This window comes from Bicyclus anynana, chromosome 6 (assembly GCF_947172395.1).
Source record: "Bicyclus anynana chromosome 6, ilBicAnyn1.1, whole genome shotgun sequence".
NCBI lineage: Eukaryota > Metazoa > Arthropoda > Insecta > Lepidoptera > Nymphalidae > Bicyclus > Bicyclus anynana.
The window spans coordinates 12,042,548-12,057,530 of NC_069088.1; the positions used below are offsets into that span (position 1 = coordinate 12,042,548).

At 35.4% G+C, this 14,983-nt stretch overlaps 3 protein-coding genes across 3 annotated transcripts; 2 read left to right on the forward strand and 1 right to left on the reverse strand.

The window, feature by feature from the left end:
* The first annotated feature begins 13 nt into the window (after positions 1-13).
* LOC112053523 (mitochondrial ornithine transporter 1) lies at positions 14-5,392 on the forward strand. The gene is made up of 7 exons (XM_052882101.1): positions 14-199; positions 373-495; positions 1,298-1,542; positions 1,990-2,136; positions 2,872-3,004; positions 4,156-4,353; positions 5,176-5,392. Exons 2-7 carry the CDS (start codon positions 426-428, stop codon positions 5,295-5,297), a joined length of 915 nt encoding a protein of 304 aa, XP_052738061.1. The 5' UTR covers positions 14-199; positions 373-425; the 3' UTR covers positions 5,298-5,392.
* Positions 5,393-8,375: 2,983 nt separating this feature from the next.
* LOC112053521 (uncharacterized) lies at positions 8,376-9,750 on the forward strand. The gene is made up of 2 exons (XM_024092960.2): positions 8,376-8,689; positions 9,401-9,750. The coding sequence occupies exons 1-2, from the start codon at positions 8,376-8,378 to the stop codon at positions 9,633-9,635; spliced, it is 549 nt and encodes a 182-aa protein (XP_023948728.2). The 3' UTR covers positions 9,636-9,750.
* Positions 9,751-10,333: 583 nt separating this feature from the next.
* LOC112053520 (S-phase kinase-associated protein 1) lies at positions 10,334-12,038 on the reverse strand. The gene is made up of 2 exons (XM_024092959.2): positions 11,828-12,038; positions 10,334-11,729 (listed from the first exon to the last, which is right to left on the reverse strand). Exon 2 carries the CDS (start codon positions 11,727-11,729, stop codon positions 11,241-11,243), a length of 489 nt encoding a protein of 162 aa, XP_023948727.1. The 5' UTR covers positions 11,828-12,038; the 3' UTR covers positions 10,334-11,240.
* Positions 12,039-14,983: the final 2,945 nt, after the last annotated feature.

The window sequence follows — 14,983 nt, forward strand, 5'->3', positions numbered from 1 at the left end:
TTCAAATAAAATCGATAGAACTCAAAACCATAGAGCTAGTGCTTAAAAAAAAAGATATATGTCAATGTCAATCGCATGTGATTTTTGTAAGAATTAGTAAAATATTTAAAAAGTTAATTAACTGCAGCATTCAGCTTATTTATATTTTAATTAGGCGCTTCGCTTGTGATCAGCTGTATCAGTGTCAGCGCTCAGAGTGGTAGCCAGCTCCAGTTCTTTTCTTTATAATTTTCCACAACTTTTCATCTATAGTAATTTAATTTATTGTATAAAATTATAAAAAAAAAATTCTGAATTCTAAACATAGTACTTTTATTTGTGCATCATCGAAATTCATTTAATTTGAAGTTGATTCTTAAATAATAATTACAGAAGGTGCAGAATACATAACCTTAATTTTTATATAACTAGCCAAATATTAAACCATGAGCCATTCATCTGGATCTGGTGGTAATTTGAAAAGTGGACTTATAGATTTCACTGCAGGCTCTCTAGGTAAATATGTTATAAATATATATGAAATAAATAAATAATATTAATACACTAACTCAATACACACATCACTTAGCCCCAAAGCAAGTGTATAGCTTGTGTTATAGGTACTACTATAGCGGATTTTATCGTGTACTACATATAAAATATACTTATAGAATATATAGATACACCCAGACACTGGAAAACACATGCTCTTCACACAAATATTTTCCCATCGTGGGAATCAAACCTACAGCTGTGGATGCAAAAAGCAGCACTACCCACTGTACCACAAGCCCAATATGTACTATGACTTAGCTGTTAATAATTATTTAATTATTCTTTATATTTTTACTATTGCTAACATTATATTCAATAACATTTGTTAATATAAATTGAAAAACAAATTGTGATAATTTTTGAAATAATTTTCCAAACAAGAAACTATTTAACTTTTACTTAGTTGCATTGATTCGGTTGTAAAAAGATTAGTATTAGAATGGGGTGGTAATTCTTAACTCTAAATTTTATCCTATGAGCTATATCAGCTTTGTTTTTATTGATAAACTTAATTTCTCAAGGTGTCAAGACAAGTGTAAGAGCGGTTGGACTCATCACAGAGGGGTGGTGGTTTGATCAGCACCTGTTAGTCTATTATCTTTCCTGACTAGTTGAAGGGGAATGGGAATATTGGTCATATTACAAAAGATATGGCAAATATTCTTTAAAAAAAAACTAAACAAAGGTGTGCAGGGAGGCCAGTTGATTCAAATAAGATTCCAAAAAAAGATTAAGCTGACTTTGGAGTTAATTGATCTTTTAGGTGGAGTGGCTGTGGTTTATGTTGGACAGCCCTTAGATACAGTGAAGGTAAAGATGCAAACCTTCCCACATCTCTACAAAGGGATGTATGATTGTTTGAGACAAACATTCAGGAATGATGGCATAATCCGTGGGTTGTACGCGGGGACAACACCAGCCATCATGGCTAATGTGGCAGAGAACTCTGTTCTCTTTGCAGCTTATGGTTACTGTCAAAAATTTGTTTGTCATGTCACAGGTACTGAGGTAATTATTATGTTAATTAACTATATTCTTACTGATTTATTTAGATGATTTTTCATAACTAAATACTGCAGATTGGTACACAATAATAGTATGTAATAAGAACATCACACAGGAGACTGTCTTCAAACCTATGTTTTCTAAGAAAGACTTTAGGTAATAGTAGGCTGAGAAAATTTAAACATACTAAATTTTCATACTTCATTTTCAAGTTATTATAAGTTCAACTATTATAACAATTAATTTCTTCAAGTACTTAATATCAATAAAGTTGTATATTATTTTGTTTACTGTTTACCTGGATAGACCAACTGACCTGTGATATTTTCTATTACAAACACTGCTAAAGTCCTGTGACTTGCAATATTGCAGTTCCACCCCATTAGCTTATGCAAGTAGGTTAATAGAAAATGTCAAATGACAAAATCACAGTTATAAATTGTTTTACAGAGTGTGGAACAGCTATCAACACTAAGCAATGCAACAGCTGGTTTCTTGGCATCATTCTTCTCGTCATTTACTCTGTGTCCTACAGAACTCATCAAGTGTCAGCTGCAGGCGATGAGAGAAGTCAATGTCCAGGGCTCACAAACAGTTGTATGATGATATGATGACTCCTTTGGGTATTCCATTAAATATATTTCATTTTTAAGAATTGATAAAATTAGTATGTATCTATTAGTAGAATTGTAATTAATGGCATTATTTGAATTTTTTTTCTTTTTATAAATATCATTATCATTCTAATTAATAGTGACAATAATATATTGTTCTAAGTTCAATAACCTCTTAGTGTCTCATATTATGGGTTTATTACATCATTTACTGCTTTTGTTCGTTTGTGCCGTGTACATGTGTAGTACTGTGAACTGAGAATGTTGCTAGCCTATGGCCCAGTAGAAGGGGAGGAGATATTAAAAAAAACAAACTGCAGATACAGATACAGCAAGTCTCTTTAATGATTGTAAACAATAGTTCAAAAGTGAACAACAACAAATCTAGACTCAAAAACCATCTGAATCACCTAGTTGTCCAGTTAACTAAACCACACAATTCGGCACTTGAAAAGAAGGCAAATTCTTGATTAAAAGCCACATATGACAAGTACATGAAGCTTCTCCTGCTGGGGAATGTTGCTTCTAATTGCCAAATCTTCCTAAAACACCTCTGCTCATAGTCTGCCGAATAACTGCATGAAAATGACGAAAAATTAAAAAGATGGTATTTCTGTTGGCATGCAATAGGTTCATTTCCAATGATTTTTATATAGAGCATGTCTTTTTATGTTCAGTTTTATGTTTCCTGTTTACTATATCATTAATTTGATTTCAGGCAAAAGTAACACCACTGCAGTTAACACAGCAGATATTTAAACAGTATGGTATACAAGGATTGTTTAGGGGTCTTGTACCCACCATCATGAGAGAAATGCCAGGATATTTCTTCTTCTTTGGAGGATATGAAGGTATTTTAGTCATTAATTGATTGTATTTTTTTTATATGTATTAATTGAACTGCGTTTTCACCCTGGTGTTATCCGTTCATGTGGGAATATGGAGATAATAATATATGGTACTCCCTGATAATGTAGTTTTCTGTTGGTGAAAGGTATTTCCTTTGGTTTAGTAGTTTTGAGTTTATTAATTACATACAAAAATACAAATTTTATAATTATATGTCACATTGTTTGTCCGTGATGGACTCCTAAACTACTTAACCAATTTTAATCCAATTTGCACACTGTTTGCAGTTTGATCCAACTTGAAAGATAGGTCAGGGCAGGGTAGGGTAGTGTTAGGGTAAAAGTAAAATTACCTTATCACCCTTTTACCCCTATATTTTAATACCGTTAACGGAAAACGATGTTTGCGGAATTAGCTAACATTAGTAAAGATTATGAAAATACAGTGGAATAAATTGTTCAGCTTGTAACAATATAAATCACCAACATCTAGTGAGCTCTGAACACTATGCCTATGGCTGCGTAGTGTACAAAAACATTATATGAGCGGCCTATTGTACCTGCGCAATTTGGGGTGTTAAACCTTCTGAGCAGTCTAGAACTTACCTATAAAATGAAATAAATGTATTAATGAATGTTGGTCTTCACATTTGAATGAAATTGCGCGTAGATGCTTGTACTACGCAATCAACTGATATCTCTTATCAGTTATTGTACTGTGTTTGTATTAATTATCTAAAGTATTGGATTTTACGCTACAGCATCGTCAATCCAAACGTGAACGAAGATTTGAGCATATCATAGCATAGACGGGGATTGAACCCATGACCTCTCGGTGTTCAGATGCGCATAAAGACAAATTTCGACCAATAGTGGCGGACGAAAAAATGGGTAACTATTTCGTTGTGTTTGGACGATAGAGCGATATTTCAACTCCGCCGCCACGATATATGTTGTCGTCGCTAGGCAATAGTCGTACTCATCGTACACCAGTGGGGTGCACAAGGTTCTTAACTAGGGTAGACATTACACTTACAAATTGTACAAAAAGGAAAATTTCTAATCCAGTAAATGTCAACAAGTCCTTATTGCATGCAAAGTATTTTTGCATCTATGAAGTGCACAAAGTATAAAAAAGCTCAATATTTTTTTAGGCACTAGAGAATTGTTAGCAAAGCCTGGCCAATCCAAAGAAGATATTGGTTTCTTCAAGACGATGGTGGCCGGAGCCGTCGGCGGGCTCGTACTGTGGACTGTTATATTCCCGTCTGATGTAATAAAGTCACGTGTACAGATATCAAACAAAAGTCAAAAGTTCCTGACCGTTGGACTAGAGATTATACAAAAGGAAGGTAAGTAAATATGACGTAATTAATTAATTATTATAAGCACATACTGTCTCATTGGTTAGCTGGTATAGCTACGGACAATGAGGTCCATAGTTCGAAGCTCGGGTCAGGCAAGCAAAAAAAAAATACGTCATTGATTTTTCTTGTTGGGAAGTCGACGGTGTTGGTACACCCTCGTGCTTCGGAGAGCACGTAAAGCCTTCGGCGCTGCGCCTGTCTCTCATCGGTCGTGTTGGTCTGCCGTCCAATAGGCCTATGTGAGTGACCGAAAAGAGAGTGCACCTGTGCTTGCGCACACACTTGTGCAGTATCTCATACGAGCCTGCTATAGCTAGACTATACCCTCATTTAAAACGGTTAAAGTTTGTCAGCCAATGCTTAGCTTAGCAATGTAGGCTTAAAAAATCCAGACCATCAACCTTCAGCCAATTTTGAATATTTTCCTTAATATGAGAAGTTATGTCTCCAGTCTCCTGTCACTTATCTTTGCGACAACCCTATAGAGGAAATTTAAAAAAATAAAGGTCTTTGAGGGTCTGTAACTGAGAGGTTCCTCAACATCGTCATTATCATCATTATTATCATCCGATGGACGTCCGCTGCTGGACCTGGGCCTCTTGTATATACTTCTAAACACCAAGATCTCAAGCCACCAGCATCCAGCAGCTCCCCGCAACCTGTCCGTTGTTGTCGGTCCATTTAGTGAAGGGGTAGACCAACACAGCTCTTTGGGTGAAAGGGACCCCAACGTCTATCGTCTTTTCAAACTACGTGCTCTGTCCGTGAGTTAAGCAGTTTTTAGTATATATTTAATATTTTTTTCAGGTGCTTTAGCTCTTTACAACGGCCTCAAGCCTACGTTAGTGCGAACCATTCCAGCCACAGCAGCCCTGTTCGTGGTTTACGAATATTCCAAAAAGTTCATGCACCAGTCCTTTGGGGATTAATATTACTAATTGCGTACAAAATATGTTGTAGTCTAGATAAATATAATAGGTTATCTATAATTATATTAATTGTAATAAATTTTATTGTTGTGAAACGTGTTTTTGATACACATTTGACCTCTTTTCCTTTTATGCTAAAAGATAACGTCGATCCACATCTATTTTAATTTCAAGGTTTTACCTTGGTTATGGTTACACTTTGATAACTACAAGTATATTATCAATACATGTAAATAAAATTGAAGTGTCTGTCTGTGATTTCAAAATAAATACGTTTTCTAAAGTCATCATCATTATCAACCTATATTCGGCTCACTCAGTAGAGTCGCTCGATTTTCCTTTCAGAATGAGAGGGGTTATGCCAGTTGTCCACCACGCTGGTCCAATGCGGATTGACAGACTTCACACACGCAGAGAATTAAGAGAATTCTCTGGTATGCAGGTTTCCTCACGATGTTTTTCCTTCACCGTTTGAGACACGTGATATTCAATTTCTTAAAATGCACACAACTGAAAAGTTGCAGGTGTATACCCCGGACCGGGTTCGAACCCACACCCTCCGAAATCGGAGGCAGAGGTCACATCCACTGGGCTGCCCAGCTCTTCTAAAGTGCTTATAAATATTTACACGACATTATTAACAATCAAACTTTTAACAAAAAACTGTTTGGCCGGACTAATTTCTGAAACGGCTGAACCAATTAACTGCACGTTCACTGTTAGATATAGAGAAGATCATCAAGCAACAAGGCTACTTTTTATTCCGGAAAGTCCACGGTTTCCGCGGGATTTGTGAAAAATTGAATTTCACGTGGACGAAGTCGCATTCTGCTAGTCTATACTTCTATACTAATATTATAAAGAGGTAATAAAGTTTGTAAGTTTGTAACATTCTTTATATTGGGTAATCTTCGGAACTACTGATCCGATTTCAAAAATTATTTCACCAGTAGAATGCTACGTTATGGAGGAGTGCTATAGGCTATATTTTATATAAGTATCATATATATTAGCAGAATTATCACAGTTTTTGTCATACAGGTCGGACCGAAACTCCTCATAAACAGACTTATTCGCATGCGCTGCCTTAATCAATGTATGGGGGCTTTATGTACCTTTACAAGTTCTACAAAAAAGTCCGCGACGCCATATATCTATCTTGTATATATTAGCAGATATAGTACCTTTTGTGTTTGAAAATTATTAATTTTATATACGTAGGTTTGTTTACGTCAATATTTATACAACCTAACTTAAATCCTTATCAAAACAAAATAATTTAATCATCACAAGTATATTATAAAAATAGGATTTGCCCTTTACAGGATATTAATTAATTACATAGTTTTGGAGATAATACAAAATTTCTAAAAGACGCAGGAGTGTTGCTATATGACGCCCCGAGGTTTCAGTTACGTAGTTCTCGTTCCCGTGTGAATATGGGGATCGAACGTAGCCTATGACACTCGCAAATAACGTAGCTTTCTATTGGTAAAAGAATTTTACAAATCAGTTCAGTAGATCCAGAGACTTTGCCTCTTTATAATACTAGCATAGAAGTCCCTATTTCCCTTGGTCATTGCACCACGCTCAAAGGGCTGGACCGATTTTGCTAAGGATAGGGGAGGGATAGGATAGGAGTAAGGTAGGGTAAGTAACGGGTAGGGGTAGGGTAGGGTTGGTGTAGGGTAGAAGTAAAGCAGGGGTAGGTTAGGATTAGGGGCAGGGTAGAGTAGGGTAGGATTGGGTAGGCTTAGGTTGGTAGTAAGGTAAGTTAGGGGTTATGGAAGAAGTGCACATAAGTGAAAGCGAACCTTGACCGGGTCCGCTATTAAATATAATATTTTAAAATAGGGGTTGAAAGTTCATCGATTTTTACGCCGTCGCGGGCGTCGTCCGCTGGTCTATTATAAAAACAAAAATTCCACCCCTTAGTATTTCACAAGATCACAACACCTGAAACCTACCAAATTCTTTTCAGAATATTCAAAAAAACAACACTTAACAAAGTTACAACACAGTTGCAAAAAGGTTCGAGAGGAAGCCAAAAAACGTGAAAAACTCCGCAATAATTGCCAATGATCCTTTGTGAATTGTTCGCGTGAAACTTTGTGTAAGATTGAAAGAAAACATTTTCAAGTAACTCATGAAACTGAAATGAAAATAAAATAATATTAACTATACAAACACAATAAACAAGGAAGAAACAATAATAAACAGAGAGTAAAGTTTGTGCTGTTGTATGAGGTAATCTCTAGATCTACTGAACCAATTTTGGAAATTCTTTTACCACTAGAAAGCCACGTTATTTTTGAATGTCATAGGCTATATTATATCCCCATATTTTCACGGAAACAGAAACTACGCGGGTGAAACTGTGGGGCATCGGCTAGTAGGTATAATATATTTTCGGAAGGCAATTCGGCTTTTGTTTAAATCATAGGGTGTACAGAGGACTTTCGTTTTAAAAGAATAATACATAACATTTATTCAATGATTAGGTACTCAAACAATACCACAGAAAACATAATGTACAAGTACACACATTACTATGTTGCCCTAAACCAAAGTAAGCGTACGTACAGGTACGTACATTCTCGTAATAAGTTAGCAAAAATGTAAAAGAAAATTTGAAAAAGGAATGAAGAGTCAAAGGAGCTTTTTCAGCTGTAGTAAATATGGGCATAACATGATAGCCTGTATTATGCGTAGGTATTAAGATTTATAAGATGTTATCTTATATATTTTTTAAACTCGTTTTATACACACCGAAACACTGAAAAACACCCATATTTATCACACAAATATTTTTCAGTTGTGGTAATCGAACCCACGGTCGTGGGTGCAGAAACCACCAAAGGTCACCACCCACTATAGGTACCTCGCGGCCGTCATACTGGGATATAAAAAAACGGTTGTAATTAATAGAGGTTTTATTTCATGAGGTATATTTTTTTCTGTAAATGATCTATCATAACATCTATGATTCATAACAAATACTGACAAGCTTATCTTTTATACCGTACATTGAGAATTTTATATCTATTAATCTCTAGGTGTTGTTTTTGATAAACTCTAATGCCGAATGAAGATTACAAATTGCAAAACGTTTTACATTACAGTAGAAAAACATTCACGAACAGAAACAGTAGTCCTTTAGATGTGTACACGAGCAGGCTCGAGGATACAAACGACAATTTGCTAGAATCTCCGAGGAGTGATCAGGTGACCATAGACGCTGATCCAGGTTGCAGCTGTGAAAACGATCCGGATGGCGAAATTGCCAGTATTCTGCACAAAAAATGTCCCGTGATAGCACTGGCGCAAAAACAGCTCGACAGACTTTTAGATGAGACTGATAAACTGTTGTGTGATAATACTAGATGTTGCAGGTAAAGGAATTTCATCATCAAAAACCTATTTGAATGACCCACTGCTGGGCCAGACTTCTTTGTAGGAGAGGCAACTTACAGGTTAGAGGCAAGGAGGATTTGCGGGTCGAAGGACATCATCCATTATCAATATCATCCTATTATAACGGCCTACTAGAGGACCATAAAGAAGTAGGAAAATGGGCTTAGACCCACCATGCTATTTCAATGCGGGTTGTCAGATCAAATGCCACTATCAGATGTTGATAGTTACCGGAACCGACAGCTTAAATTGCTATTCGAGGCACAGGGCTGTTACAACCACCATATTCGTAAATCTGGGCTGCGCGTGCAGAGAATCTCTTGTTAAAAAATCCTATAATTTTCACAGCCAGAGCCAAGAATGGAACCAAGTATGACATAGGCTAACATTTGGAATAACGAGGCAGTTTCATCATCTACGTCCACGATGGACGTCCATGACTGCTAGACATAGGCCTCTTGCGTGAACCTCCAAGCATAACGGTCTCGAGCCGCCAGCATCCAGCGGTTTCCTGCAATCCGCTTGATGTCCTCTTTCCACCTAGTGGGGGGTCGACCAACACTGCGCTTTCCGGCGCGGGATCGCCATTCCTGCACCTTGGGACCCCAACGCCGATCGGCTCTCCGAACTATGAGAAATACCGTTTGATTAACCGGTCTTCTGTAATCTTTGATGAGTTTTCGTTTCAGGTCAGCCTACGATTTTCTCATATTATGTAAGGAGGCACTCTCAAGTCAAAACAAATGGTGGTTTATAATCTTAATTTTACTCACAGCGACATTCTTTCTGGGATTAATCCTGGGCGCAGCCTCTTGCGGGACGAAATATCGAAAGTTCAACAGTCCTATAGTTACATGCATTGATAACTTTTTCATTGATGATAATTACTTAGCACGTAAAGAAAGCTTTCGAGGGATTATATGAAGTCTCGAAGCCGAAGTATTGTTAATGTAAAATAGGTATAGGTCCCGACATGTAAATTGATCCAAAATGGCAGTCATCTACGCAGGTCAAGAATAGTGTTAAGTGTTTTATTTAAAGAATCAGTTATGTACATTGTAATCTTTCAAAAAATATATTAACATGAAAACACCATTCTTCTTGAAAATTTGTTCTGCACTTCGAGTCTACTCTGACATTGCAACACATTGAACTAACTAACCAGATCTCTTTGTTTACTGTGCAACCATATGCCTCGGGTTCAGAGTGGACTCGAAGTTTGGCGCTGTAGCTTTATGATTGTGTGCAGTGCTCATAATTCAAATATTTCACGCTTGTACACGCAGTGACCCAATTTTTATACCTGCAGCTGCCGTCCAAACTGGTGGTAGTCTTTACAAATAGTACAAAACTTGATGTTTCAAAAGTCCTTGTTTTAAGCCCACTTGAAATAAATCAATTTTTATTTTGTAGAAACATAAGTAATTCCTTATAATATCTGTTATATGCCACACCTGCCAGTGAAAGTCCTGTCACAATGGTTCTATTGATAATAGCCATTTCAGAGATTAGCCAGAACAAACACAAAAATTTTGAAATTGTCTTTTTACTACCTGCCATAGGAGTACATACTTTCATATCCATATACATAGTGTGAGGCTCTTAATTTAAAATTACAAACAGACAGTTCAATTTTATTTATTTGTATAGTTAGCTTTTACACTTTTAGAAACAAATAAAGTTTATTACCAATAATAATGGGCTGTTTTTATTTACTATAGACCTCAATTTAGTTAGGAAAATTTCCTAGTTGTTTATATTTGCCTCAGTATAAAAAACAATAACTAATGAAAGGGAATGTTTTAAACTAGAAAGAAAATACTTAGAACACAAAACAATAATCCTATGCACAACAAACATTTCAATTTTATTAGTCTTAAACATTAACCAGATGATGCAAACATTTGAGAACTTAGTTGTTCAATTATGAAATACAAGATATCCATCCATAAGCTATTGCACGAGTGAACAACAACATAAATTTGTATCTTACAAGCATATAGCTGGCTACATAACTCCCTTTTTCTCAATAATGTTCAGTCAGATTGTTTAAACAATTACAAATTTGACTAACATCGAGACAAGTACCCATTTAATACTGAATAAATGAAATGGTTTTTCTATTTTTGACATAAAATACTTTATTCACTAACATATTTTAATTATAACTAAAAGAATGTACACACCAAAATGATACCATAAATACACAAAGCTACAAAATGCTCTCTCATTTTTAATTAATAAGGAATTTAGAATATTGAAGAAATCTGCAGACCCCAAGTTTGTCTTTGTTTGTTATAATATAATAACCAAAATTGCAAGAATTATGGATAAATTTAGTATCTATCTGATGATATATACATACACAATGCTATATAATGTAATATTGTACATTTATACCATTGTATAGTAACAATGCTGCAGTCAATAACACCTAAATGAACATTACTTAAATTCTGATTTAGTTTGAAAGAAGCAGAAATTAATACATTTTGATTACTGTAGTTAGATGTAAATTATTATAACCTATTATTTTTCTTCACACCATTCATTTTCTTTGCGCACCTGCTCTTCTTCAGCTGCTGTGAAATCATTTTTGATATTGAATGTTTTGCGAATCTCCTCAGGTGTTTTTCCTTTTATCATGTTAGCTACAGTCTTACACGTGACATCCAACAATCCTTTAATATCTAAATAATTAGCAGCCAAAATTAACTCGAACAATGTGCCCTGGTCGACTTTCAAGAAATCTGCATCCCATGAAGAAATATCGTCAGTACGCTTCTCTTTGTTTTCGTCATCTTCCGGTAGAGGTGGATCATCTTTGTGGAAAGTAGCCCACTGGATAACTTTCTTTAATATAGCTGAATTCACGTTCGGCAATGGAACCACTTCTTCCTCGTCGTCGTCCATTCCCAAGTCCTCCAACATGGTTTTTATAGTAACTGAGCATTTGGCGATTTCCACGTCAACGTCAAATATCTCATTATCGGACGATTGCAATTTAATGTTCGGCATCTGTGAAACCATTACACATTTATTTATAAATTGAGGCAACTTGTCCCCGTAATACAGACGCCATCTTAAGTATTTATAAAAATAGTTACCAAGCTTACCTTTTAGTCTTTTTCGATAACAAAGGCTAAATGAATAATTATAGCTGAATTGTGTATATACCCAAAATTTAGGGTTGATAAATGGAAATAAAATTTCCCATTCAATACTATTTTGATATAAATTAGGATCACAGACCACAAAAACGAATTTAAAACTCGAGACGAGAAAATGCGGCGACAACAATGACGATTGACGACGATTAGACACTGACAGCTGTCAATTTCTTTATTTTTAATAATAGTTATATTGTTCGGAGTTCTAGCTCTTTTAGTATTTTTATAACTCAAAGCCGTAAAGCGAAAATGAAAAAAACATAACTCTTAATGTTTGGCTCAGACCAATTAACATAAGACCTGCCTCGCTAGCCCCTTTGTCAAAAATATATCACCACGATCTAACGTGTTTATACAAACTGCGTCTACAGAATCGATCTTTCATTATAATATATGGACACATATAATACAATGAAAGATCGATTCTGTATCGATATCATGTAGTATATGGACACAGGATATATTTATTAGTGTTAAATATTTCGATGTGTGAGTCCTCCTTAAAAAATGGCAGATAATTTTGTTGATATACCAAAAATTTTCTTAGAAGTCTAATCACCAAAACAAACCCGTCTTGTCACTAAAATCACATATTTCACTTACGTTATACGTTATTTCTAAAGAACAAAGTGTCTAAATCCTTTATTATACGCATACAGTACGAATTACACCAAAAACTACACCGAATTTACGATTTATTCACATTTATTTTCTGAAAAACAAAATCACAACGAGATTAATTTGCACAGCTTAACTACGATTACGGCAATTTGACATTTCGTAACGCTAGATTGTCTATGAAAAGCAAGGATGGGTAAATAACATCGAGCGTTAACTTATCGATAAATGATAATGAATGATTCTTTAATAATTGATATGTTGTTAGTTTAAAGATGGGAAAATGAAATATTTTATAATCATTTTATTTTAAAAAATAGTTTTTTAATAAAAATGTTATACAATACATATGCTCACGTTATTCTATAGCGTAAAAGATATCTTACGAATAGTAGCATTATTCAAACACTGGTATGGATAACATTATCTCAATACGATTTTTAATAAAAATCGTCAAATCAAGAATTTAACAAAAACTAGCAATGTAAATTTAATTTGCAAAATGCGCGCGATCAGCTGTTTTCCAAGAGGTCAAATAGGCAGGTCACGACTAATAGGTATCTATCTATACAAAGTCACAAACAAACTGCGCGACGTTGTATTGCCGACCGCCGCCGGTGCCGAGGAAAATAATTGCTATCTCTCTCTAACCTAAGCTGCGTGGCGTGGTTAATAGGTATTTTCAAAATATTGAAACTTTAGGTCCTTTCGCTAGACGCTACGCTATTTTTTCTTTAGTTCGTGTTCGGCGGTCTGTTGACAAACAAACCAAAATTCAAAAACCTTTGTGTATGTTCTATGTTATGTTAGTAGTGATTTTCTGTAACGAATACTCATACAATTGTGTCGTTTGTATTGTGTGTGTTTGTGTGTGTTGACTGAGAAGTCTTGAAATGCTTAGATCAAATCAATTCAGTACTCATGAATATTGTACCTACTATGACGACAGAACGTCTCGTAAACGAGAAACAACCTGAAGTAAGTTAATTACCTGTACCTAGTTAAAAACTTGTAAAGTATAAAAAATAGGTATTAGATAGGTAAGTGTAGCCAGCCGATTTGCTGTCGATGCGTACGTACCTACTCGTACGTACACAGTAGATTGCGGAGCGTTGTTATCGCATTGTTCGCTGTACATTGCGTGCTCAAAATTTTCAAAATCTGAATTTTCTCATTTCCCACGTAATTGTTATTTAAAATATCGTTGTGGAAACTAAATTTAACCTCTTCACGCAGTTTTCGGTATCACGTCCCTTACACCCAGTATGTACGTGGATACGTGCACACTTTTTTGAAGTATAAGCAAATCTTGGACGTTAGTACGTCCCCAAAAGATTAAAGAAAGAGACGGCCGCGTGACGCAGTGGGTAGTGACCCTGCTTTTTGCATCCACGGCTGTGGGTTCGATTCCCACAACTGGAAAATATTTGTGTGATGAACATGAGTGTATATAAGTATTTATATGTAGTATATAATTGTATATTAATACTATAATATCAACTATCTTAGCACCCATAACACAAGCTACTCTGTATGCTTACTTTGGGGCTAGATAGTGATGTGTATTGTTTAAGTATATTTATAATAATAATAAAAAAAGATTACCCCATTTCTTAACCACGCGTACCCATAGGCATAAACCGTGCACCGTTCACCGTTTGTGACACGTGATATTTAATTTCTTAAAATGCACACAACCGACAAACGTTAGTATACGTTCCCTTTTAAGATAACGTTGTATAGTAACGGATGTTTTAGTTTAGGTATTTCAGTTATAACGATACCTACTTGATATCGTTCCGATGCCCGCCGTTAACTTCTCAACCCTACTGATTGTCTTTGATTCATAGTCGGCCATTATTGTTGTGTTAAAAAGTCATCTAAGTAAATTTCGAGTATACATTTAAGTGTAAAAAAAATACAATAATAAATAACACCAAATCTTAAAATTATCCTTATTATGAAAAAGAGACAGAAAGGAAAGTTTATATAAAATCAATCAAACAAAGAAAGATAGAAAAAAAGGAATATCACACAAATGTTATAAAGGCGAAAGTTTGTGTGTAAGTGTGAAAGTGTGTTATGTTATGTTTGTTCCTCTTTTACGCTGTGGCTGCTGAAGTTATTTGGCTGAAATTTGGAATGGAAATATATTTTACTCTGGATTAACACATAGGCTACTTTTCATCCCGGAAAAATCTATGGTTCCCGCGGAATTTGAGAAAAACTGAATTCCACACGGACGAAGCGGGCATCCGCTAGAATCGCATAAACTCGTTTTCGCGGAATATTTGATGTTTTGTTGTTCAGCTGAAGATTCCATTCTTCATCAATTAGTAAGTTGATGACCGTTTTTTATGCCATTCAACTACACAAACTGGCATTTCAGGGAGCTCTTTACACGACGAAAATGTTAAGACACGTTTAAATCTTATACATTGGCAAAGGCATAGAGTGGTAATATCTAGCGAGTTAGGTACCAAT